Below are 27,100 nucleotides of genomic sequence, written 5' to 3' on the forward strand. Positions count from 1 at the left end.
AAAATCCTATTTATCATACTTAACTTAAAACCTAGTGTGGTCTAGTAACGCCTGAAATAGCCACGGTTTTCATCTTTTCGGTCTGCAAATGGCTCTTGCCGTGCTGGGTTTTTCTTATTCGCCAAAACGACTCTCCTTATCTTTTGCAAAATGCTTGGTACTCTCTCTCCCTTTCTCTCTCTCTCTCTCTCTCGTTGTTCCTGTTCTTTTGGTTCTGCTATTAGATTTCCTCTCCATTCTAGAGACACAGAGATGATGGTTCGGATTTGGCGACGTTATCGCGTCCGAGTTCTCCTCATAAGTGGCGTGTGGTCATTGCATACGACGGAAAAAAGTTTGCAGGTCCGTATACCCAAAGCCATTGCTTTTCTCAAGAAATTTCCGGATTATAGATTTGATTATGCATTATTTCTCTGTTCAACCCTATAAATTCTGATCTGGGTGATGGTCATATGTTTTTCCTTTTTTTATTTGTGGAATTCCTAACTTAGAGCATCTCCAACCGAAAATATCATTTTTCACTCTAAAATGCCATCAAACTACAAAATGCCGTGATTCATCTCCAATCGAACTCCATTTTTCATCATTTTGCAGGTAATGGTCGCCTCTTCTTTCCCACGACAAGTTCGGTAGAGAGATAAAAATGACGGAGATGAACATTTCAACGCCAATATTGGCGTCCCAATGTTCACCCGCAACCAAATAGTTGAAATTTTGCCGTTCGGCTGGAGCTGGTCAGGGACGCTATTCAAGCGTTTGAAGTTCGGTCGGAGATGCCCTGAGCTTCTCTAACCGAAAATCTCATTTTTCACTCCAAAATGCTGTGAAACTGCAAAATGCCATGATTCATCTCCAATCGAGCTCCATTTTTCACCCTTTTGCCGGTAACGGTTGCCTCTTCATTCCCGCGACAAGTTCGGTAGAGAGGTGACAGAGATGAACAGTGCAACGCCAATATTGGCGTCCCACTGTTCACCCGCAGCCAAATAACGGAAATTTTGCGGTTCGGCTGGAGTTGGCCAGGGACGCCATTCAAGCGTTTGGAGTTCGGTCGGAGATGCCCTTTCTGATATATCAAGAGAGTGATAGTTATATGCTTATTGTACCTGAAATTTCAGTCAAACCCAGTCTATAAAAAAATATGAATACTTTAGATGGAAATCTCCGGAGGGAAAGTCACTGGATTTTAAATTTTAAAATACAATAGTTATGAATAATACTATAGAATGTGTCCACCTCCTAGTAGTGGAAGAGACGCAATGAAATATTTCCTTTGAGAAAGTCCATCTAAAGATGGATGCATCTAGAGCTTGTTTGAACATTGGCACTGTTAGCTACATATGTCATTGGGACATAAAACGCAACACCCTGATCCATAAGATGTATAGGAGACATCAACATTAATGTTTGTATTCCCATGTAGCATTGACTCAATAGCAATGGCCTTGGTTTAGCTGTGGGTGGATACCTATAATAGATTTATGATGAGTTTTGGCATCAACTTTGACAAAAATTTAGAGATAGTCACTCCTTCGAGCACTATAGTCACAGCAGAAATCTTTGTATGCGGCAATTGGTGACTTCTGGTAATGAAACATTAATGTGCGTTAACATCAGATATGGCAAAATTGTACATTTTAAAATTCCTTCAGATATGATAGAAATTTATAATGATATCAGTGGACAATAGCTAATGATACGCTATAAATATTATTAAAAGATATGCAGATTACGGATTTGTACATAAGTGTATGTGTCTCAACATAGTAATAAAATGATAAGTTAAGCATCGTTCCTACGATGATTAAATCAAATTTAATTTGAAAAGATGATTACTAGTTTTGCAAACCACTAAAAGCTATCTTGCCAGATAAAAGTGAACTAACAGAAGTAAATCTACCCTACAAAATATTTTTGGAGTTTTTATTTTAATAAATGTATGAAATTTTTAAACTAGTGATGTTCTTAATTTTTTTCAAATAAAATATATAGATTACAATTAGTTATGTGGATCAGAGCAATAGTTATCCTTCACCTCTGTGGAGTTCGTTCAGATTCTAATTACTATTATATTTTTAAATATACTCTTAAGACCCCAATTATTAAATTAGCCTATATCTAGGTCTAATTAATACTTGTTCTGATTTTCTTTGTTGATTCATTATGCTTTCGTCAAAGTTATAGATCACACTTGATTTTAAAAGATGAGGGGCCAACTAAACAGTTAAATTAAGCATAAGAAAATATGAAACATAGTATAACATATTTTACATAGGTATTCTATTGCTTTAACACACATAAAAATCATAGCACAAGTAGTGTAAAATGTATATTTAATTACTGAACATGCTTGAAACAAATACAATTTTTTTTGCTGCACATGAAAACCAACACAAATATAAGTTCTAGGGATAGAAACAATATTGTTCAGAGAGGCTACTAAAAATTAGATATGATCATATTACCCTTCTCTCTCGCACACTTATAACACACAAGAAAGAAAAAGAAAATATACTCTCATTGTCCACATTCTACCATAACATGGCCCCTTATATGAGAAATGATCCACCTATTTATATATTTTAGAAATAACTACACTAGCATTGAACTTTGTGGCATTCTAGCACTGAACTGAATCGACCTGTTGGCTCGCACATGGTTTAAAATTGCGCAATATGAGGCTCGCCTTGAGGCCCGCCTTTGTGCAATTCCAGTAAAAAACGCCTCGATGCTTACGCCTCGAGTTTTTTTTATGAGGCTTGCGCCTCAACTTGGAGTTGAGGCCCGCCTCGCCTCACTGGCATGAGGCTTGCGCCTCACGCTATATATATTAAAACTTACATAAATCTTGAAGTAAATGCCCGACATTGGACTCTATAGGAGAGGAGGGAGCGGAGAGAGCAGTTCACCATAATGATGATTCAAATGAAGAACCCCTTAGTGATGACAATGCTGATGACTTATGAGTTCTTATGTGATATGTCATTGCTATTTATTTTTGGAAATTAGAATTATATGTAATGAAAAGAATACTGGGATTTGAGAAAGATAGAATTTTGAGTTGAACTATATTTCATGTTGTCTTATTATTAAGATATTTTGATTTCACTTCATATCTTTTGTTTTTTTATGTTTTATATTATTCACTCATTAGTATATAAAAAATTTATCATTTTATATTTACGCAATCTTTTGATTTTGAGGCTTACGCCTCGCCTCACGAATGAAAAACGCCTCAATACCCGAATACGCAATTTTAAACATTGGGCTCACGTATCGTCTCATCAGTTCATCGATTTAACTATCATTAACTATCACCGCCGAGGTGCTGCAGCAACGATATGGTGCTGCTACGCTGGTATCTTAAGCTTCTCGACGCCTTGCTCTCTATCTTGGATTCTGTCCATCTCAACTACAGCACTATTTATAGCACCGTGGCACTGCGACACTTTGATTAGTTCTATTGTGGAGCTCCTTCAATCATGATTCTTGTATCACTATTTTCCTACACAAAAAAGATAGATTTATGTAGTATTTTCATAAAAAATAATTGTAGTTTGGAGTATACATTTTTTCCATAATCAAATTTCCTAAATAAACATTATATCTCAAGTAATTCATTTTACACTTGAATCATCAATTTTCTTTTGTTGGAATATAATATTTGAAAATGATAAAATCAATAATTGAAGTATATTTACAATAATATAGATTGAAATTTTTTTCGAATGAAATAATTCATAACATCCTATTCTTTCATTTTTAATTAATATTCCTTCTAAATCAAACTCGTAAGGGTGATGTGACAAATGTGGCGTTGTGTCACCATTCATATTTCTCATTTTTATATTAGGAAACAAAATCTAAAATAAAGCAAGGTGAATACAATCAAGATAATAAACACATAATCTAATCTAGCTAAAGTAATAAATAGATAAAATCTTTTGGATTGCCTTTCAACAAACGCTAAGTTTATAGTCTTCTGTCAGACTATGTCAAATCTTATTCAAGATGATCTTAAGCTAAGATACTCCTAGATCAGTTTATATCCTCACCTAGATATGGTTTAAGTCTATGCCATTAATTTTAAATCAAAGGGCCATCTTTTTATCCTGAATTTATACAACTCCATAAAGATGTACTCTAGTAATAATGAATGAACTTGACCACCTAGACTTTAATTTTTAATGAAACAATTTTAATTTAGAGTTATACAACAATGCTTCATGTCTAGGTGAAAATTCTTTCTGATGATCCTACAATCTTGTTATTTCTTACATTGCTCTTTATTAATCCTAACATTTTCATGGGCATCCAATCTAAATTCCTCAAATTTATTCAATTGTATCAGTTGCTTCTCCATAAGATCCTTCCTTAAGATTGTAATTTATTTTTGTAACAACCCAATAAGTTTTATATTCTAATTTTACTGTCAAGTGACAAGCTTTTCTAAAACCAATCTATAGAGAAACATTCTAATAAAAGTTTTAAATGCAGTCTTATAAGTTCATAAATCATCATCCATTCTAATATATTAGTTTTTCCTTTTTGGTTTATAGTTTATTCTAATCCCTGTTGCTAATTTCAACTTGTCCATTAGTCTTAGGGTGATGAGCAATTGCTTTTTTGTGTTGAGTACCTAATTTGGAGATTACATTTCCTACTTTTCTATTTAAAAAATGACTTCCCGCATCACTAGTGATCACTCGAGGTGTTCCAAAAAAAAAAAAAAAAATACAGTTCTCTTTAAGAATTTAATGACAACCTGGACATCATTTGTGGGGCAAGTTAAACCTTCTATCCATTTAGAAACATAGTCAACAACTATATAAAAATACTGATTACCCAATAGCTGAATAAATGGTTCCATAAAATCTAACCCCTAAACATAAAATAACTCAACTTCTGATATAAAACTCATAGACATTTTATTTCATTTTGTAATGTTACCTACCTTTTGTCATCTATCATATTTTTTAACATATTCATTAATATCCTTAAAGAGGGTAGGCCAAAATAATCTAGATTGCAGAATTATGGATGCAATTTTATATCCTCCAGAATGCTTGCCATTATAAGAGTCGTGACACTACTAATAATCTTTTGCGTTTCAAAGGGACACACTGAATGATTTGATCACTACACCTCCTAATAGCTATAGGTCATCCCAAAAGTAATATTTAATATTTTACAAAAGTTTGCGTCTTTGGTACTACAACACATCAAATAGTATAATACCACTAACAATGTAGTTTACAATGTCTGTGTACCAAGACACAGCTATGCCATGCACTGCAAAACTTTTCATGAAGGAAAAATTCATTAATGTCAACATTATTATGGATAGAATCCTCCACTTTTAATCTAGATAAATTACTGGTCGTCAGATTTTTAGATCATTTTCTCTCTAAGATCTCTACATTAAACTCCTATAGAAATTAAATCGTTCTAATCAATTTCAGTTTAGAATGTTTTTTTAGTTGATAGGTATTTAATAGTAGAGTGATCAATGAAAACAATATAGGTGCAAATCAAATATTATCTAAATTTATGAAATGCAAAGACTATTGCTGGCAATTCTTTTTCAGTTGTGATATAATTAATTTGCACATCGTTCAATGTTTTACTAGCATAATAAATAACATAAAATTTTGTATATTCTGTCTTAACAATAGTCCAAAGACATAATCACTAGCATCACACATCTTTTTTAGTTGGCAGGTAAATAAGCACTTCTTAAAATTTTCAATTGCAATTAAACATTCTATATCGAACTCAAATGGTACATCATTTTTTAGTAAATGACTTAAGGGTTTCGTAATCATCTAGGGGCTGTTTGGTTGCCTGAAAAGAAAATGCAGTGTAAAGTAAATTCAATATAAAATAAATATAGTGCATTCTGAATACTTTGAGACTGTTTGGTTGTCTGCAACATAATCGCAGGAGAATTGTTTCCCTTGTTTGGTTAGATAGAATCAGAGTAAAGTAAAAGCGGCTTTTTATATTAATTTATTTTGGCATTATAACTAGTGTATTTATAAAAGTCGTGTATTTATAATAATACAAAATAATAAATAAATTAATTATTATTTGGTCATTTATCAAGCTAATTAAACAATAATTTAAATTTATTTAAATTAAAAAGATAAATTATTTATGTTAATATTTTTAATTTATTAATATTAATAATGCTGATTTAATTTTATCTATTAATTTATTTATATCTGATTTATTTTATTACATACTAACAATTTAATTAATGAATTTTTTTTATCAATGATGATTGCACTAATTAAATCATAATTTGAATAATGTAATATTTTTACTTTATTAATAACAAATTTATAAAAGTAATTAACAAAAATATTTTCATTAATCAAATTAAATCATAAATATATTAACTTAAGTTAATATATTTTGCTTATGGTCTAAAACACCTTTATATTTTGAATTTTTAGGGCAGTGGATAAGGACTCCACTCTCCTATGGATTTTTAGTACTGTCACATCCATTGCTCTCTTCTTCCTCTTCCTGGAAAGCAACGACCTTAAAATCCGAACTAAAAAAATCGAATATTTGCTCCTCCTAGTTTATCTTTAACTTGTGGATGGAATGATTAATATTTTAAGTAGAATATTACATACTAACAAATTTATAAATATCTAAGCATATTTGCAGTGCAGTCAAGTATGCCTTAAGTCGTAAACTCAAAGAGGAGGCGTTGCATCCACAGATACATTCTCTTCCAGCTTCCTCCCCTGCTCCGGCGGCGGAGCGCTTCCACCGTTAATATGCTCAAGACCTATCAGCCTCCTTCCGCCAGCAAACTACGGAGCCTCTGGCGCGCAAACTTCCTTAGACTGCCAGAAGCTGTTTATCTCCACCATTTCCCGACGTTCAACCTTTACTGCACACAAGTTAGGAAGGAAAACTTTTGTAAAAAAATAGACAAATATAATAATTAAGCTCAACTAATGGTCAACAATACTTAAATTAAAAAATATAAAAGGATAAAAAAATGAAGATTTTGATTCTTTTCTCAATTGCAAAATAAGGTCACTTAATCATTATAAATGAGTAGCTTCACCGGCCGCAAGTTGAAGTGGAGGTTAACTACTTTGGGGCAACTCTGGTAGCACTCCGGCGAGTAAAGCCGGCTTATGAACCGCCTGTCGAGTAACAAATCCCTAGAGATGCCAAACGTCTCTCGATCTAACCGCATGCTGCGACGCGCTCATTGGTCTCCACCCAACCGGCGATCCTGGTCGCCACCACATTGGAACTGCAGCACGTGTGATCCTCCTTCTGTCCACTCCCTTGCGCATGCTTCTCCAGCACGCAACTTAAACCGGAGGAAGACACAGCGAAAGCACACGCGCTCATTTACATCCTCGGCGCCGAGAACTACGTTCCCGCCGGTCAGTGGCTTTGCGCGAGAGGATTTCTAACCCGCTCAATTTGAGTGGGTTTCGAAGTTGCACGAATGCCCTCCTGTAATACACCGCTAATACTTTGGAGGAATTTCTTACTTTCAGCTCAAAACCAACCAAACGACATAATTTATGAAATGCGTGTAAATAAATTACTTTACCCTCCTAATTTTGCATACCAAACAGCCCCTAAGTCTTTAATAAATCTTCTATAAAAATTGGTATGACATAAAAGTTTTAGGATTCCAATAATAATGGCAGGAGGTGATAAAGTCTCAATCTTTTGGATTTTTGCCTTATCGACCTCTATGCCCCTTTTAAAGATTTTTTGTTCGAAGATAATGCATCGTTAACCATAAGTTGGTATTTTTACCAGTTTAGAATAAGGTTAGATTTCTCGCATCTCTTCAAATTATTAATTGCTAAATGATCCAAGAAAACATCAAATATCATTAAAAAAACAAAAAAAAAATCATTCATAAAGATTTCAATGTCTTGCTCTATTATATCTAAGAGTATAGATGTCATGCACTGCTAAAATGTTACAAGAGCATTGCATAATATGAAGGGCATTCTTTTAAATGTGAAGGTTTCAGAGGGACCTATAAATGTATTATTATCCTGGTCTTCTCATATAATATGAATTTGATGATAGCCTGAATAACCATCTAAATAATAATAGAAAAGATACCATGCTAATCTATCAAGCATTTGATCTATTAAGGGTAATGCAAAATAATCCTTCCTAATTTTTTATTTTACTTTCCTATAATTTATAGAAATCCTCCATCTAGGCCTTGTTTGATTAGATTTATTTTCTACGTTTCCATTTGAATAAGTTTTAATCACTTCGTCATAACTGTTTGGACTACAAATTTAACCGTAATTACTTTTTATTAAACCACGTATTTTGGGTGGTTACAAAATTTATTCGCTGTCTGCTTATTCGTTTAGACAACACAGTTTCCCTACCCAAATGTTCGAATTAACATTCCGCGTTCTCGCGTCGACCCACGAAACCACGAAACTACCTTCTTCTTCTTCAGCGGATAGTGAGACAAAAAAAACTGTCATTATTTTTTTAGCTCCTCCATCCGGACTCCCGATTCCTCACCATTTTGCACGCAAGGGCTCACCATCTCCACTCCTCTTGATCGACCACAGTAGCCACCATCCTCGCTGACGTTGATCTGTTCAGCCGTCCCGACGCCAGTCCGTCTTAGCATTGGCGACCTTTACTCATCCCAACCATTGACCAAACTTCACAGTTGCTGCGATCCCAAGCCCACGCTATTCCTAACTAGACCAGACTCGCTTCCCTTTAGATTGGCAATTACTTTCAAGGTACCGTTGTGCCCTAAGGATTTTTATGCTTCTCCTTCATCTACCTCATGATTTCTTTTTTTTTTTTATAGTTTTGTTGCTAATGTACCCAAATCACCTCTTACATAACAAATAATTAAAGACATATGAAGAATCATAGCGATTTTGATGACATTTGATTTGCATGTAAGTTAGAAGAGATTATTTATACTGTAGCACAGTCTTTTAATGAAGTTATAATAGCATTAGCTTGTGCTTATAGATTGTTTTAGTGACACACAATGCTATCTCTGATTCTTCTTAAAAATGACTTCCTTTCAAGCATAACAGGCAATGCTTTTGCCTATTGATGTGTTTTTTTCAAAACGCGAACTGAACGTCCCCCATGCCGATATGATGAACATCATATTTACAACTTCATAATTGTTAACCCATTACTGCTAAGCCATATCATTACCCCTCACTTTCTAATGAAAAAAAAATAAATTAAAATTCTTCAAATGTTATCATCAGGCATAATTAAATCAAATGTCACTCCTTTCTCTTTATTAGTAGTCCTAAAAAAAAAAAAAAAACGGCATCTTGCTGTTTTGTTTAGATCACGCTTAAAGGATGTACATTACATAAGATCTTGTATATTACTAACATATTACTATGTTTTTAACTTCTAGATGGGAAATAAAAAAAAGGATGTGCACCTACATCATGGGACATAGATATTATTTTAATATATTGTGATATATGTATAAGAGAAGTAGAACTGGGAAATAGATCAACTACGCATATTACTAAAGAAGGTTGGAAAAATCTACTTAAAAATTTCAACGAACGCACTGAACGAACTTATGACCGAAACCAACTTAAAAATAAGTGGGACCAATTAAAGAAAGACTGAAAGCTATGGAAAGATTTGTTGCGAGGCGAGACTGGAATTGGTTGGAATCCAATTAAAAAAACAGTTGATGCTTCTAATGATTGGTGGAATGAAAAATTGCAGGTATCTCTCAAATTTAAAATCATTCACTTTATACTCTAAATTCAAACCAAATCTTACGTAATATAACGCATGATTCATAATTAATCATTTGTTGTACTTTAGGTAATGCCAAATGCTAAGAAGTTTCGTTTCAATGGAATACCACCAGAGTTGGAAGAGAAGTTGGATCTTATGTTCAGTCGTATTGTTGCAACTGGGGAGAATGTTTGGATTCCTAGTTCTGGTGTACTTCCCCCAGAACTAAATGACAATCACGCAATCTCATATGAAGAAGAAGAGTACACTCAAGATGAACAAACACATCTTTCACATGTTCCTACAAATGAGCCTACAAGCAACTACGATACATAAAGATCACAACAGAGTGCCACATTATTGCGTAAAAGAAAAAGAGTTTGATTTCCTAAGTCGGGTACTAGAGAACTTTTTCTAAATCATGTTGAGGACCTCGTGGATGCTACAAAATATATAAGTTCTGCCATAAGTATATCAAATAAAACTCGTACAACAATTACTATCCTAGAGATTTTAGAAGAGATATCTAAAATTCCTGATATATTTGACGATTTTGAGTTATATTGCTTTGCCTTAGAATACTTTAAAGATAAGGATAACCGGGAAATATTCATGGGAATACCCATGGAAAGAAGATTATGGTGGCTTCGAAGGAGTTTTGATAAAACTTTCTTTTAACTGCCCATTGAAGAAGAAGGAATAAGCAAGTACCTAATAGCTCCATCTCTTCAAAATTGAAATCAACATTTACACCATGTTTTATGTTCTGTTCTTGTAGTTGTTGTTTTTGTTTTTAGTTAGGTTAATAACTTATTTCCTTTGTGTTTATTTAGGTTGTTGCTTATTTCTTTATACGGTTCTGGATATAATTATGTTTTGTTACTTTACTAATTCTTCATTCTACTTTCAGTAGTGGGACAAAGGCTTGTTCTTTTTGTTCTTGGGAGACACTTTCTTTCCTTGAATGTCAAAGAAGCTACCTTTATTATACTCTCAACTTGAGAATTTGAATATATCTCTACAACTTCATGTGTTTTTATACTATTTGGTTAAGAAGCTGGTTAAACAATTGTGATTTCCACATGAAAAAACCCACCAAGATGCATATTTGAGCTAGGCTTACAGCATTGATCTTCTTTGAATGTTGTTCTGGTGTTAGTTGAGTTTGATAGTTAAATCAATCTATTGACTCAACGACCTTGATCAAGTGTGAGAAATGAGGTGTCACTATGAATGCTGAGATCAGTTGCTCTACGCAGTTTGTATGCATGGGATTTGTTTATTTTCTTTTTTGTGGTTAAATCATTTGCTTGTTAATGGGGTTTTAAAATGAAATTTTAATCTTGTTGGTTTTATCAATTGCTTGAATGATTGTTGATTTACAATGATTCACTTAAGTCTATGGGATGTACTATTTTGATATTTTCTCCTTAATTGCTTGAACCCTTATAAATTGTGAAAACTTCAACAACAACAACAACAAAAAATTAATCTCCTAAGATGGATTGGATGAAGTCAAGCCAGCTAACAAGCTAAGCTCGCTTTGGATTGAATTTGAATTGAGCAGAACTTGAATTTCCAAGGTTTAATTACAGGATCTCCCCAATGATTGGAAGTTCAGATAGCTCGAAAAAATAATTACAAGATCTTTCTAGCCCATAAAAAAAGTTAATTACTTATTTTCATAATCTAATGTTGAAAAAGTTCTGGCACCACACATTTAACATCTTATTTAGAACATCCTAATATTGGATTACGGGAACTTTTTGCTTGCTAGACCTTTTCGATGTGAAGAGTTTCTATGCTTCATTTTCTTTATTTACTACTCAGTATAAAAATTAGCATTTATCCTTTTCAAAAATCTTGTTTATTAACATGGTAAAATTGTTACCTATACTTAAAAAAAAAAAAAACTATTTTATTTGTATATGAGAGAACAAAGTAGAGTTTTACTCTACCGAACAACCATATCCCATCGTACTTGATCAGCTATGCTTTGATGAATGTATCACAAATGGTCCATAGGAAGCACAAACTTGTATTTTGAGGAGAAGACAGAATTACATAAAAGAAAGCACAAGACCTTGTGCACTGTTCTATACTTTCACAAGAGGGAGGGAGGAAGAGAGAGAGATGAAAAGTACCGGTCTAGTTATTCAGTTCTATTAAGTCTCTGCTTCTTTAAACATTTTTCTTTTTTGCTTTTGATTTCAATGAGTCAAAGGGAGGACCAACATGGAATGTTCCAACCGGAAGAAAGGATGGCATTGTCTCCAGAGCTTCAGAGGCCTTAGAAAGCATTCCAGCCCCTACTTTTAATATTAAGTTTTCTTCAAAAAAATTTTTACAGAAAAGGGCTAAACATCACCGATCTTGTATTATTATCTGGTAAGTTCAACAACACTAACTTGCTAGCATTCTTTGAGCAAGTTCAACATCACTGATATTGTATTATTGAGCAAGTTCAAACTTAGTAGAAGCTAGGCTTACAGCATTAACCTTCTTTGAATGTTGTTCTGGTGTAAGTTGAGTTTGATAGTTAAATCATTCTATTGACTCAACGACCTTTATTCAAATTCTTCATTCAATGGCCATCAATCAACGCCGGACAGTGCTACATATGAAATCCTTTTAAGGCAATCTTCATGAGGCCATTTATATGAAGCAGCATATTGGGGATGTTGTTTAGGGGGAGAGTAAAGTATATTCTCTCTTCTTCTTATCTAACCAATCATTGAGAAGGGAGTACTATTAGGCTTCACTGTTAATATTTCTGCTTTTATGTAATCAGCTGAATGATGTCTTCTATTTTTTATTAGTAATAATCACTAAATTATTATATATCATTTAGTAATTTGTAGTGTTTGTACTGTTCCAAATCAATAATGGCAGAGGATTTGTTAAATTTTATGGAAGACGAAGTACTTGATGATATGTCAGAAGTTAATGAGCGTAAAGGAGTGGCAGAATTTACTCATATAATACTCACAACGACATGTGCAATTCATGATTATTATGCATTGTATGTTTGCAAGAATCCTTGCATGACATCAGCTCAAACGGGAGATAAATGGTTGTGTGAGTTGTTGCATGGCCATCCAAATAGATTTCATAACATGTTCAGAATGTCACAAGTTATTTTTATGGACTTAGTTTCTTTGTTGGAATCATCATATGGTTTACATGAAACTCGGAGAATTACTACTCGAGAGGTACTTGCAATAACTTTGTATGTTTTGGGACATATTGAGCGTATTAGATCAACATGTGAACGCTTTTAGCACTCTACAGAGACGATTAGTAGGTTTTTTTATAATGGTTTGCAAGCATTAGTTTGATTATCAATGGAGATTATTGCACCTGGAGATAAATTTTTTCATGATATTCCTGAAAAAATAATTAATGACACACGGTACATGTCATACTTTAAAGATTGCATTGGTGTTATTGATGGCACACACGTTGATGCACGCATCCCTGTTGAAGAACAGGCCGCTTATATTGGACGCTATCATTCACTGACACAAAATGTGATTGCTGCATGTGATTTCAACATGTGTTTCACATTTGTTTCACCTGGTTGGGAGGGTTCGGCACATGCTGTGCGTATATTTAAACATGCAGTGATGGATCCGAAATATAATTTTCCTGCACCACCTCCAGGTATCACTAATTTATAGAATGAAATTATTATATTTATAAATTAGGTTATGTTGTATACTAATTAACAAATTTATGAACATGAAAGTTTTACTTAGTTGATGCAGGTTACCCTCTACAAAGGGGATATTTGAGGCCATACTTGGGAACCAGATATCACATACCAGATTTTAGAAGAGGTAGTAGATCTATTGTAGGACATAAGGAGCTTTTTAATAGTAGACATTCCTCACTAAGAAGTGTAATTGAACGTTCCTTTGGTGTATGGAAAAAGAAATGGGGAATATTAAGAGATATGTCTAATTATAGTTTTAAGAAACAGCGTCTTATTGTTGTTGGTACCATGGGATTACATAATTATATTCGACGCCATATATCACGAAATGATCCAGATTTCATAGACTGTGACGTTGATGAAAATTTTATTCATCCAGGGCATATCAATGCAGAGTAGGAGAGCAAATTGAAGAAAGTAATGTGTTATATGCTGAAGTAGAGTCTGGTGATGATGATGGGGTGAATGAAATGATTGAACTGAGAGAGAAAAATGCATTTGAACTATGCAATTAGAACAGGTATAATGAATATGCAAATTGTTTTTTTTGTAAATATGAATTTCCAAATATTTTAATACAAAAAAGCTGAAATATTTGTTTAAATGTTTTTGTAACAGGAAACAAATTCAGTTATCATCCTGAGAAGGAGATGATGACATGGTTGCTTATGTTTTAGTTAGGAAAGTATTTGTAATGCTATTTGTTTATACCTTTGATGAATAATTGTTGAAGTTTTATTGATTTAATATTTTAGAACAATTTTATGTGTAAATTTCAGAATTTGTAATCATTTTGTCTTTATCATGAAGCCCATGTTATTTCGTACTATCTTGTTTGGTTAACTTGCACCGATGCCTGTGACTCTCAAGTTTTATACTATGAATGATGAATTTTGAAGCATCCAGTGGTCCATGATAATATAAAATCATTATGAATATATGAAAGGTTCTATGGTCTATCTCTTCAGAGTGTAATTTAGTTCAATTGTATCTATAATTTAAAAAAAATTGTTTATGTCTGATGTATTTAAAAAAGCATTGAGCTGACTATGAAGTAGCACATGTACTGGTTATGATGTTTCAAATCAGTTTTGGCTTGCTTATCGTATCCTGGTTATTAAAAGTTACGTAACTCATGTAGAATTCGAATTTTGGAGGTGATGTTACTCCATTAGATCTTTCAAACGTTTTTTAATAATATGATGACTGATATTTCTTCCTAAATAATGTAGATATTTCAATTGGTTTGACAATGATCACTATGTTGACCTTTCAACATAAATTTTTTTTTAGTTGAAGTTGAGTTTTTTTAATAAAAAAATTAATGACGAAATATTGTAACTATAATAATAAATTAATTTGATTTAAATTTTATCATATTTGTAATAAAAATTATGTTGTTTGTTAAAAATTTATGAGTTAAAAATGAAAACTTTTGATATTATAAATTAGTAGATAATTAAATATTTCTTAGAAAGTTATATATTATATATATATATATAAATTACGTGTACATAAATTTCATTGGCAATTTTGTCTTTTATAATTAAATCTCAAAAGCAGAACTTCTAAACAAACAATTTAAATTTACTTTCAAGTATTAATAAGCACTTTAAAAATTATTACTCAAATATATATCATTATTGAAACTCCATTTTATTGAACGGCTTTTTCTCAACCTCCTTTTCTAAAACTCCTTTTTATGTAAGCATAAACTCATAGTTCTTGTCAAAATGAGTTAATTCTTCTCGTTCGTGACTACAGTTAATCATCCTTTCTTATTCACACAATGAATTGGGAATCCATTCATTATAAAAAATCCTACGCCTAACGATTTAAGCATTTCCTTCTTCACTACTTTATGGATTGGTTCAACCTCTTATGTGAGTCAATTTTGCATTTTCAATCTTGATCTAGTAGGATCTTGTGCATGTACACTGATGGACTTATCCCTTGAATGAATTTTATTATCCATCCTAAAGCTTTTCTATGATTTCTAAGAATTCATCCAAATTAGCATATATGATAACCGGTAATGTTGATGAGTCATCCTAAAATATATACTCAAGATGGCTATGCAATGTTTGAGGTCTAAGGTGGGTGCTTCAAAAATAGATGGCTTCAAAGGTTTACCTAACACTGAAGTATCTAAGGTCTCATATCTCTCAAGAAAATTTCTAACTCCTAGGAGGATAGTAATATCACTCATACTTAACATCTGATCCAACGCTACAAAGCCAACATATCATCTAAAACATCCTCTACACACTCCTTTACCACATCGACTCTATAACAATTGTTTTCGCTATCATTGTTTGGGAAATTTAGATTCTCCAAAACATTGAATGTTACTTCTTCATCTTAAACTCTCATTGTTAATTCCCCCTTCTTGATATATATCATATCCCTACTAGTAGCTATAAAAGGTCGACCTAAAATACTTGGTATTTCCCTATCTTCCTATAAATCTAACACAAGGAAGTTTGTTAGGAATATAAACTTGTCTACCTTAATCAATACATCCTCTATCAGCCTCTTATGGTAAGTAAATAATCCATTGGCTAACTACAAAGTGATAGTCATGCGTTGTACCTCACCTATGTCTAATCTCTTAAAGATATATAAAGACATAAGATTAATGCTTGGTCCTAGATCACACAATGCCTTTCCACAAAACTTCTCCCCTATAGCATAAGGAATGATAAAGCTACTAGGGTCTTTCATCTTTTTAGAAAGTTTACTCTTTAAGATTACACTACATTCTTCAGTAAGAGCAACAGTCTTATAATCACCTAACTTCGGATTTTTGCTAAGGATTTCCTTCATATACATGACATAATTAGGCATTTGCTCAAGGGCTTCAGCGAAATGAATGTTAATAGTTAACTTCTTAAAGATATCTAAAAATCTAGAGAATTTTTTATCCAAAATTTGCTTCTATATTCTATGTGGGTGTGGTGGTGGTGTTCTCTCTATAATTTTTCTAATTGGTTTATCAAATGCGATATAAGGTTTAGATTGTTCTAGAGATAAGCAAGGATCTACTGATGTTTCTTTGGTTTGTACATCTACTGGTACTTCCTTGGTCTGTCTCATCTTTTCTCTCTATCTCTTCTCACTCCTTACTACTTCTAAGCCATTGCCTTACAATGCTCTATCCCCTTCTACTTTAGAACTGATTTTTGTGTTACTAGGTGAAGTTCTTTGGGGTCTATTATTTCGGAGAATTATCTAACTACCCTAATTATTTTTTTTAGATTTCTAATGGGAGCTACTTGGCTTTGAAACTAGGTGTCTTATTGGAAATACAGGAGTTCGCAAGTAAACCTAAGGGTAATACTTGAGTTTGCAAACAAACCTAGCAATAATTGGTCAAAACAGCGAGAAAAAATAGAAAATTTGGAGGAAATCAACTTAGGAACGATAGATTGCAATAGTAGGAACAAAGCCAAAAAAACTCCAAGCAAGATACAATTGATCCTCATCTTCTCTCCCAAATCTCTAGATTGTGAATCTAGAGCCCAAGACACCAAAGAGATTCCAAGAGAACAACTCAAATCATGCATGACCCTAACCCTAAATAAGTCATACTATTCATACATTAATTCCCTAATTCAAACATCCCTAATTCAAAAATTCCCTCTCACCCTAGCCACCCATCCCTCTTTCCTTAATTTTCTCCTAGTGGGGCCACTACTTTGGGCGGCAAAAAGAAAGGGAGGCGACACATCTCCTCTATATCTTTATACATCCCCTTCCAGTAAAACTCCAAAGCTAAGCTCTTGTATGTCTTCTGCACACCTGAATGGCCCCCAACAGCACTTCCATGAAACTCCTGGAGTAAGTTTGGGATGTGGATCGAGATATGGGGCATCACAAACCTCCCTTGATATAGTAGTTTGTCACCCTCCAATGAGTACCCATGGTGGCTACCCTCTTCCCTCAGTAATTCTGCCATGATCTTTCCCAAATCCTCATCCCTAGCTCTTTCCTCTCTATTGGCCTCCCAATCTAACATCAAAGGAATAAATAGTGCCACTATCTGCAGCTCTCCCATACATTTGGACAAGACATCTGCCACCTTGTTCTCAACTCCTGGCCTGTACTGAATCTCAAAATCATATCCCAACAACTTGGACAACCACCTCTGATGCTCCTCTGTCACCATCCGCTATTCTAGCAGGTATTTCAAGCTCCATTGATCTGTCTTGATAATGAAATGCTTCGCCTAGTAGGTAGGGCCGCCACTTCTGGATGGCCAAAATGATGGCCATCAACTCCCTCTCATTGATTGACTTCAACCTGACTCTAGCAGTCAACACCTGACTGAAATAAGATATATGTAAACAAGAAATCAAATAATGCCAGTGTGCAAATGAAAATTAAATTTATTAAGATAATGAAGAGTTAAATTCCGTTCTCAGTAGAGATTTGTTATGATTACTTTTATCATAGATTTCTAGATCTATTTACACCTTGTTCAATCACTTCAAGTCTCCTGTAGTCATGCTTCGGATAATGTTATCTTTGTCGTCAATATTCTCCTTAGTTTTATGCATGTAGAATGAATGTAGTTTTTTTGTTTTAAAAGGTACATGGTTGTCTTGAGGGTGTCCCATATGGCCAACTTTTATGTTTTTTTCTCAGTCTTTCATATTTTAGGGCATTAAGAAATATATTTATATTAAGTGCAGCATGTAATAGAATCGTAATTCTAAAAAAAAAAAGAGAGATTTGTTTGATTTTTCCTTATTTTCTATATGTTTCAGTAAGATTAATTTAACTTTATTTGTGTCCCATTTGCCCTTGATTTATGTTGGTTAATTAGATTAATTAAAAATATCATCATATAATATGATGCACATTGTCCAATACAATTAGTTTGAATTTTTAATTATTCTAATTAAGGAAACTATTTTGGCATTTTAGTCATTTGAAATATTGATTGTATTGTACGATTAGTCCAATTTTTGAGATCATATAATTAATGCAAATTGATCTTAGCATGAAATCCATATTAAGGCATATTACATGGTAAAAAAGATCAAAAATTTTCATCGACTCTTTATGACATCTCAAAATGATCCCCAACTATATTATTTAGGGGATCATTTTGATACTTCAAGTCTTTAAAAAGAATTAAAATAATTTTGTTGTGGGATTATTATTATTATTTGTCTTTAAGAAGTTAAGGGACTAAAATGATCTTTTAATATAGTTAGGATTATTTTGGTCTTTCATAAAGAGTCAATAGATCATTTTGATTCTTTTCTCCATATTATATAGTACGAATCAGTTTTGATCAATTTGTATTAATTAATTTTGATAAGTCTAATTTTGTTTTTAAAACTGTCATGTATGTGCTGTCTTTTAATCTCTAAATCTGATTACATATGACAAAAACCCAATACAACAACAACAACAACATCAAGCCTTTATCCCACTACGTGGGGTCGGCTACATGAATCCTTTTTCTCCATTGTGTCCTATTAAAAGTCAAATTCTCGTTTAAATCTAATAAAGAAAGGTCATTCCTAATATTTTCTAACCAAGTCTTTTTAGGTCTACCCCTACCTTTCTTAACATAATTCAAATCTAATACCTCTACTCTCCTAACCGGGTCATCGGAAGGCCGCCGTTTTAAGTGACAAAAACCCAATAAAATTGAAAAATAAAAATTTTATTTCGGTTCTTGTTGCTCCGTGTATGATTAAGTCTGGCTTGAGCTACAAACAATCTTCGAGTTTTGTACGTCTTGGTTGAAACATACCTGACATTGTAAGTTTTCTTCTAATGTGCACTTTCAATGTTTGTATTAAACACCTCCGAATAAAAATGTATTAGTAAAAAAATAGGTCAACTTAAATTATGTTTGGGATTATCAAAATACACAATAGTCATGCTCTAACATGCTGTCAACATTGGATTGATGTTTTAATCAGTGAATTTTCAGAATAATTTAGGAAAAAAAAAAAATCATCTGTTTGCATTAATTCGTTACAAAAGGGCACCAAGGACCAGAAATTTTTATGGTTCTTCTTTCCTTAAACGGAGTGTTTAGAGTGTCAGAGGTGCACTAATTCAGAGAAGTACCGGACTTTTGGAACGAGATGGGCATGAATGGGGGCAAGCAGCAGCTGCCATCCTGTGAGAAATGGGATTCTTGTTCGGTCTTTTCGGTTGCTTCAACTGTCAACTGTGCATCAGTAGTTTCACTTAATCTGATGAAGATTTTTATGGTCTTTAAAATTTTTTTAATACAATTTCAACAATGTGTGGTGTTTGTGTTAGTAGAAAATGGCAATCTCAACAAAATATGTTTGCGTGAAAGGCCTTTTGTTTCTGTATGTTGAAGAAATTTATATGTTGTTCCGTTTATTGAATTCTTTTCTGCACTTCTTTTATATTGATGTTTTCTGTTTATAGAAGTTAAATTTACCCATGTTAGGTTCTTATTAATAGCTGACACTAAGGCAATAATGTTAGCTTTTGCCTTGTTCTTCCGTTCCTGTTCATTCTGATATTTATAGGAAATCAAGTAAAATCCGATTATGTCAGAGTAACATGCTGTGCTCATTATGCTGAAATTTGATAGAGATTCAGATTCATGAACTGTTTATTTGGACGACCATAGCACTAACTAGTCGATCATTTGACCAGTATTCTATTTGCTTCATGCTTATAGATCATTGAACTGTGAAGTGAACTGATAACTACTTTATAATCAGAGCTTGCTGCAGCATATTTTTATTCTCTATGATCTCTCATTCTCTCTGAAGTTCTTTGAATTCTATTTACAGGTTGGCAATACCAAGAATCACCACCAACAATACAGTGCCTTATAGAAAAAGCCTTGACGCGTATCACAAAACTTGATCGCAAACAGCTTCATTTGGTTGGTGCAGGTAGAACTGATGCTGGTGTTCATGCGTGGGGTCAGGTTTGTAGTTTCTTGAGTGGAAATTCTAGAAAATGATGCTACAGAATATTTCTATATATTATTCACTCTGATGCTACAAAAGTTTTCATGTTTCTCTTCTCTTACTGTGGAAACAATTTGGATCTTTTCATCCATTATTCTATATTAAATTCTTGAAGAATGCTTTATGAATCTCTCGATTTATTCTGATTTGAAATTTTGGATAACACTATGTTGTGAATATGCATCCATCATGTTATGCCAGGTTGCCCACTTTATCACTCCTTTTAATTATGATTGCTTGGAGAGCATTCATGCTGCACTTAATGGCCTTCTTCCCTCTGAAATCCGAGTGAGGGAAATCAGTCCTGCATGTCCTGAGTTTCATGCTCGGTTCTCCACAATTAGTAAGTTATATCATTATAAGATCTACAACGGTCTGATCATGGATCCATTTCAAAGTCGTTATGCCTACCATAGTGGTTATAAACTGAACCCAGTTGTCATGAGGGAGGCTGCATCATATTTTGTTGGTAGGCATGACTTCACCTCTTTCGCTAATGTGTCACACAGTGATGGATTGGTCAATCCTGTTAAGGAAATCTTTCAGTTTCATGTCAAAGAAATGGTATTTCATGGAACCACATATATTTCTATGGACATGCTTTTTTGTTGTATAAATATTTTTTTTATTATTATTTTTGCTTCTATTGATTCCGTTATCAATCCTTCCTTTTTTATTGCCACATGTTATCTGCAGGATCATGTTTTTCAAATTGAGGTTGAAGGTACAGGTTTTCTATATAGACAAGTAAGAAACATGGTCAGTTTTTGTTTTCACGATGACACTTATCCTCACAATTAGATTTATTTCATTTACATTCTGTCATCAGTTACTTCAATATTAAATTGAAATTCTTCATGGATTTTAATAGTGAACATTCCCCAGAATATTCTTGACATGTTTGCTTTAATTTTAACTTTTTTTTTTTTTGACTTAAAACTTGTTGATGGATGATAGATGATTAATGCATGTTATATTGAACATAGAAATTCCCCTTGAGCAATAAAGAAATGCTTCTAATGTGATGCTTTAATTTGATTATTTCTATTGGTGATGCTTTAATTTGATTATTTCTATTGGTCAATTGGTTGGTATGAACTGAAATACACAAGGAAGATAAAGAAAGTTGATGCTGTCAAGTTCTTTGTTAGAGTCAATAATAAGTTGTTTACTAAACTACAATAAATCTATCCATATTGAGGATGGATTGTGTGCTGACTTTTTGAGGATATTTGGCTACTTATTTGGGATCATTTTTTCTTGATGTGTTTTGGATTGTTTTCTTACATGAAAGAATGATAATTACTTCTTACCTCAAAAATTTATGTCAGGATGCTACTCACTGAGAAAGTTTGAAATGGTTTTCATATTGCACGCACAACGATTACTTGAATTGTTGTATCATATATTTGACAATGTTAACCACAAGGCTGTGACTCTCCACGTCACCGTACTTTCTTTTATTGCCATTAAATATACTTTCTTGTTGTTTATTCTCTGCCTTCATCTATATATAGGACAGTATATCCTGTAATTAGATGATGAAAATATAGTGGAAAAGGCACTTTACGTTTTCCTTCTCTTATTTCTTGCTGTTCTTACCGTGTATCTTCTTCTACATGGTATCAGAGCCTTGATCCTACCCTCCCTTCTCCTTCCCAATGAATTCTTCTACACCAACATCTTCAACCAACCAATCTAACGCACCTCAACCAGGCGATGCCATCACTTCACCAGAAATACCATCCTCCCTCAAATTCTTGATGAGTAACATCAAGAATGTCATCGCTCAACCTCTCACCGCCGAGAACTACCCTCTTTGGCTATCCCAAGTTCTCAAACTATTCCGCACAAACGGCTTCGAACGGTTCTTGGACGGCTCAACTACGTGTCCACCCCAATCTACTCCCACCTAAGATGGCCAGCTTCATCCAAACTCCCGCTCCATCAATTGGATTCTTCTTGACTAGAATCTCGCAGCGGCACTCTACTCCGTCATCTCACCCGCAATTTTACCCTACATTCTTTCAATTGATCACTGTGTCGAAATTTGGTCTACAATAGATCGGCGACTTCAATCCTCAACTCGTTCAAGAATCATTCAACTCAAGAACAAGTTACATTACCTGTCTATGAAAGACAAATCCATGACGCAATACCTTCTCGACGTCAAAGCGAAGGTTGATGCTCTCGCCGCTGCTGGCGCTCCGGTCTACATCGAAGATGTCATTCATTATACACTGAATGGTCTGCCACCTCTCTACCAAACTTTCAAGATGGCTATCCGAACAAATCTTCGTCTGATCACCTTGGACGAATTATACACATTGCTATGCAGCGAAGAACTCAACCTTGCGCATGAGACTACCAAAGAACTTCACTCATTACAAATCTCTGGCAGGTCAATGGCTTTGATGGCAACTCGTAGACGTGCTCGCAGTAGATCTTTCTCCTCTCGCAGTCGATCAAATGGCCACTCATCAAACAACTCAAATGCATCTCGCAGAGGCAGAACCCAATGATCCACGGTCACTTTCCAAATTTGCGGCAAGAATGGCCATTCGACCATCAAATGTTGGCACCGACATGATGAACAATACAACACAGACCCACCATCTGCACTCTTTACCTCTCCGCCTTCATCCACACCGCCTGACTGGTTCCTTGACAGCGGCGCATCCATGCACCTCACGTCCGATCCAACTCATTTGCAAAATCCCCAAATCTACAATGGCTCTACATAAGGCGTTCTCGGTAACGGTCATCAATTATCAATACACACTACTGGTAAAGGAATGCTACCTACACCTACAGGTAGCCTTAAATTAGCAACCGATAATAACTTTCTAATCACTTTTTCATCTTATGACTATCAAATAAAGGACAAGACGACCAGCCGCCTTCTTCTCAAGGGTTCGTGTATTAACGGCCTCTATCTGCTCCACAACAGTCTTCACAAAGATTCCACAACATCTCAGTTAGCTCTTCTCTCCATCCAAGCCGTTCAAGACTTATGGCACTGTCAGCTAGGACACCCGTCCTCGGTGTCCTCCCACACTCTCTCCATCATAGCTAAACACCAGCCAATCATTTGTATTCCCAGTAAATCCAACATATATAAAACCTTTCAAATGGCAAAAAACACCAGTTAGAATACATTAATTCTCAAAGTGTAACTACGTCCCCCCTTTCTTTAGTTCACTCTGACATTTGGGGCCCTTCCGCAATTAATTCTACTCAGGGCTATAGGTATTACGTTCTATTCATGGACGGTTTTACCAAATACACTTGGGTGTACCCTCTAGTCCATAAATCTGATGTGTTCAATAAGTTTCTTGAATTTCAGAGAATGGTCGAAAGACAATTTCCATACAAAATTCTTAAACCGCGTACTGATGGCGGTGGGGAATTTATCAATAACAAAATCAAGACCCTTCTCTAGCATTGTGGCATCATTCACCAATTCACCTGTCCTTACCATCTCAAAATGGAGTGGCAGAACGTAAACACCGTCACCTACTTGAAACAACTCGTTCTCTACTCATTGAAGCCTCTCTCCCACAACACTTATGCGTGGACACTCTCTTGACAGTCGCTCACCTAATCAATCGTCTACCCTCTCACAACACCATCAATAAATCTCCCTATGAAATTCTCCTTCAAAATTGACCAAATTATAGCCATCTTCGAGTTTTCGGATGCCTTTGTTACCCTTGGCTAAAATCTTACTCCCAAAATAAACTGTCTCCTCTATCGTATCCTTGCGTCTTCATTGGGTATGCTTCCTCCCAAAATGGCTACAAGTGTCTTGACCCAAAAAAGAAATAAAATTTGCACATCCCGCCACGTCATCTTCAACAAGGCTATCTTTCCATACTACAACCAATCTACTCAACAATTGGACTCACCCTCCAATTTTCTCACAACTCCACCTCTTCTACTCGTTCCCACATCCAAACTCCCCTCATCCATCACCAATCTGAACTCTTCTCATGGGCACAATCAAGAATCTCATCCTCAAATCCCATCTACACCCACGATTATTACTTATAGCCAAAACTGCACTTCCACAACACCCAGCTCAAACTCTTCCAATAATCACCCTACGGTTCTTCACTTGGCTCAACAAAATTGTCCGAAATTCAGTGCACCTGAAGCCATTCGACAATCCTCCTTACACCCCATGATCACCAGATTCAAAACCGACTCTCTCAAACCCAAACAAATTTTCGATCTTGCTCGCGTCCTTCAGCACACTGAACAAACCGCATACAATCAGGCTGCCAAGCTCGAATAATGGCGTATAGCCATGTCACAAGAATTCCATGCTCTTCAAGCTCAAGGAACCTGGGAGTTAGTTCCACCCGCGCCAAACCAGAATGTCCTGGGATGTAAATGGACTTTCCGAAGCAAATTTAATTATGACGATTCAATCACTCGCTACAAAACTCGATTGGTTACAAAAGGATTCAACCAAGAACAAGGCATAGACTATACTGAAGCCTTCAGTCCCGTCGCCAAAATGCCAACAATTCGTATTATTATCCTCATTGCTTTACACAACAATTGGCCAATACATCAGCTCGACGAGTCAAATACTTTCCTCCACTGAAAGCTCTCGAACATCGTCTACATGCATCAACCCCGGGCTTCCATGATTCTCTTCATCCTACCTATGTCTGCAAATTAAATAAAGCTTTGTATGGTCTCAAACAATCACCCCGAGAGTGGTACTCTACTCATTCCAATCACTTGCAAAGCTTTGGATTTAACATCAGCTCGTCTGATCACTCCCTTCTCACATACAAATCTGAAATGTTCGTATCTATATCCTTATCTATGTGGACGACATTCACTTAACTGGGAACTCTACCACTGAAATTAAGACTCCTGTCTAATCTCCATGAAAAAAATCCGCATGCGCAATCTTGGGTCCCTATCCCAATTTCTCGGTATCCAAGCAATTCCTACGTCCTACGGCATACTCCTTCACCAACAATCCTACGCTCAGAACATCATCGAACACGCAGGAATGCGAAATTCCAAACCTGTATCCACACCTACATCCTGTAAAATCACCACCACTGACAAATCTCATGAACCATTCGCCATCTCTCAATTATATCTTCACTTAATTGGCTCCCTCCAATACATAACTCTCACTCGCCCAGACATCCAATTTACGGTTCATCAGCTATGTCAACACATGCACAATCCTTTCAACATTCTCTTCGATGCTCTCAAACGCCTTCTTCAACACAGGCCTACCTCTTCGCAGGGACAACCTCACTCTCCGCGGCTACGCAGATACGGATTGGGCTAGCAACAACCAAGACAGGAAGTCTATATTCGGCTATTGTAATTTTTTAAGGTAACTCTCTTATTTCCTGGCAGGTCAACAAAACAAAACACGATCGCTTGTTCTTCCACATAGGCCGAATACTGCGCCTTAGCCACTGAAGCATCCAAAGTCCTCTGGCTCCGACGACTTCTCTAAGACTTTCATCTACCTCAGATCACTCCCACAACAATCTACTACGACAACACCTCCGCAATAGCACTAGCAAACAATCCTGTGTTTCACGCCCGCACAAAGCATATTGAGGTCAATTGCCACTTCATCAGGGACTCCATTCAGGGCAAGCATCTCTCTGTCCATCATATTTGCCCTACAGATCAGCTCGCAGATGTTTTTACAAAACCGCTTACACAATAGTGCTTCAAAGATCTATCCTCCAAACTTATCGTTGATTCCTAACCATAAGTTTGCGGGGGGCTGTTAACCACAAGGCTGACGTGGACTCTCCACGTCACCGTACTTTCTTTTATTACCATTAAATGTACTTTCTTGTTTCTTTATTCTCTTCCTTCATCTATATATAGGGAAGTGTATCCTGTAATCAGATGATGAAAATATAGTGGAAAAGGCTCTTTACGTTTTCCTTCTCTCGTTTCCTGCTGTTCGTGCCGTGTATCTTCTTCTTCAGACAAAAGTAGAAATTTTACTTCCGAAGAACTTCATGTTGCTCGCTAAGGGGATTGATGAATTCAAGATCATACTGTCACAACCCCGTATATACACGTTGTGTCGTTGTTTCAGCTAGCAGACCCAGTTGTGAATTTTCTCTTTTTTTATTTTTCTGCTGCAGGTTGCTTTATTGATCGAGATTGGCCGTGAAGTACTGCCTCCTGTTGTGGTACGGGAGATCTTAGCTGCTCGTAACCGCCGAGAGCTTGCCAAGTTTGCGATGTCAGCTCCTCCTCATGGACTTTGTCTCATGTCTGTTAATTACAGTGACGATATCCTGAAAGCTCCTGCAGGATGTCCGGCTTCTAGTTTTGGCAGGCTTCAAACAGCGAGTAAATGTAGGCTCCCATTTTACTGAATTGTCGTGGTAGCATTTTATTTTGCTTCTTCTCAATTTTTATAAATTTGATAATTCATAGCTTATTTGCTTTATTCTGAACAATGGATCTCCTAAACTGCATTATTGTATATTCTTGGTGTATCGTTTGGGATTGAGCGCTGTGAGATTGGCGTCTGATTTAATTTTTCTTAGTTGCGACTTGATTTGGATAATTTTATCAGCTATTGTGGGATCTTGACATTTCAATAATCCGCCAATGGCTTTATGCA

The 27,100-nt window shown here is 35.1% G+C and overlaps 2 protein-coding genes across 15 annotated transcripts; both read left to right on the forward strand.

Moving 5' to 3' along the window:
* LOC110111770 (tRNA pseudouridine synthase A 1) lies at positions 1-27,100 on the forward strand. Of its 12 annotated transcripts, none has more exons than XM_028695137.1 (6): positions 1-157; positions 243-342; positions 20,281-20,420; positions 20,665-21,027; positions 21,160-21,222; positions 26,610-27,100. In XM_028695137.1, the coding sequence occupies exons 1-6, from the start codon at positions 89-91 to the stop codon at positions 26,847-26,849; spliced, it is 975 nt and encodes a 324-aa protein (XP_028550970.1). In that variant the 5' UTR covers positions 1-88; the 3' UTR covers positions 26,850-27,100. The 12 variants fall into 12 exon arrangements, with proteins under 12 accessions (XP_028550970.1, XP_020699431.1, XP_028550971.1 ...); XM_020843772.2 differs by having other exon boundaries at positions 26,613-27,100; XM_028695138.1 differs by having other exon boundaries at positions 21,160-21,210.
* LOC110111771 lies at positions 10,098-14,162 on the forward strand. 3 transcript variants are annotated; one of them, XR_003700830.1, is made up of 4 exons: positions 10,098-13,428; positions 13,533-13,604; positions 13,860-14,000; positions 14,099-14,162. XR_003700830.1 is itself a non-coding variant. In XM_028695141.1 (3 exons), exons 1-3 carry the CDS (start codon positions 13,110-13,112, stop codon positions 13,877-13,879), a joined length of 420 nt encoding a protein of 139 aa, XP_028550974.1. In that variant the 5' UTR covers positions 10,098-13,109; the 3' UTR covers positions 13,880-14,001. The 3 variants fall into 3 exon arrangements, 1 of the variants encoding a protein (XP_028550974.1); XR_003700829.1 differs by having other exon boundaries at positions 10,098-13,604; XM_028695141.1 differs by lacking the exon at positions 14,099-14,162 and having other exon boundaries at positions 13,524-13,604; positions 13,860-14,001.

This window comes from Dendrobium catenatum, unplaced genomic scaffold (assembly GCF_001605985.2).
Source record: "Dendrobium catenatum unplaced genomic scaffold, ASM160598v2 fragScaff_scaffold_621, whole genome shotgun sequence".
In the NCBI taxonomy this organism is placed as follows: Eukaryota; Viridiplantae; Streptophyta; class Magnoliopsida; order Asparagales; family Orchidaceae; genus Dendrobium; species Dendrobium catenatum.

What these genes read in the sequence shown, in the direction of transcription:
- LOC110111770 (XM_028695133.1), top strand. Translation starts at nt 89, where the DNA reads ATGGCTCTTGCCGTGCTGGGTTTTTCTTATTCGCCAAAACGACTCTCC. An exon ending in TATCTTTTGCAAAATGCTTG is followed by an intron (nt 158 to 242) that starts GTACTCTCTCTC and finishes TCTCCATTCTAG; the next exon opens with AGACACAGAGATGATGGTTC. An exon ending in ATAGACAAGTAAGAAACATG is followed by an intron (nt 21,223 to 26,609) that starts GTCAGTTTTTGT and finishes ATTTTTCTGCTG; the next exon opens with CAGGTTGCTTTATTGATCGA.
- LOC110111771 (XM_028695141.1), top strand. Translation starts at nt 13,110, where the DNA reads ATGGAGATTATTGCACCTGGAGATAAATTTTTTCATGATATTCCTGAA. An exon ending in TTTTCCTGCACCACCTCCAG is followed by an intron (nt 13,429 to 13,523) that starts GTATCACTAATT and finishes AGTTTTACTTAG; the next exon opens with TTGATGCAGGTTACCCTCTA. An exon ending in CATACCAGATTTTAGAAGAG is followed by an intron (nt 13,605 to 13,859) that starts GTAGTAGATCTA and finishes TTATTCATCCAG; the next exon opens with GGCATATCAATGCAGAGTAG.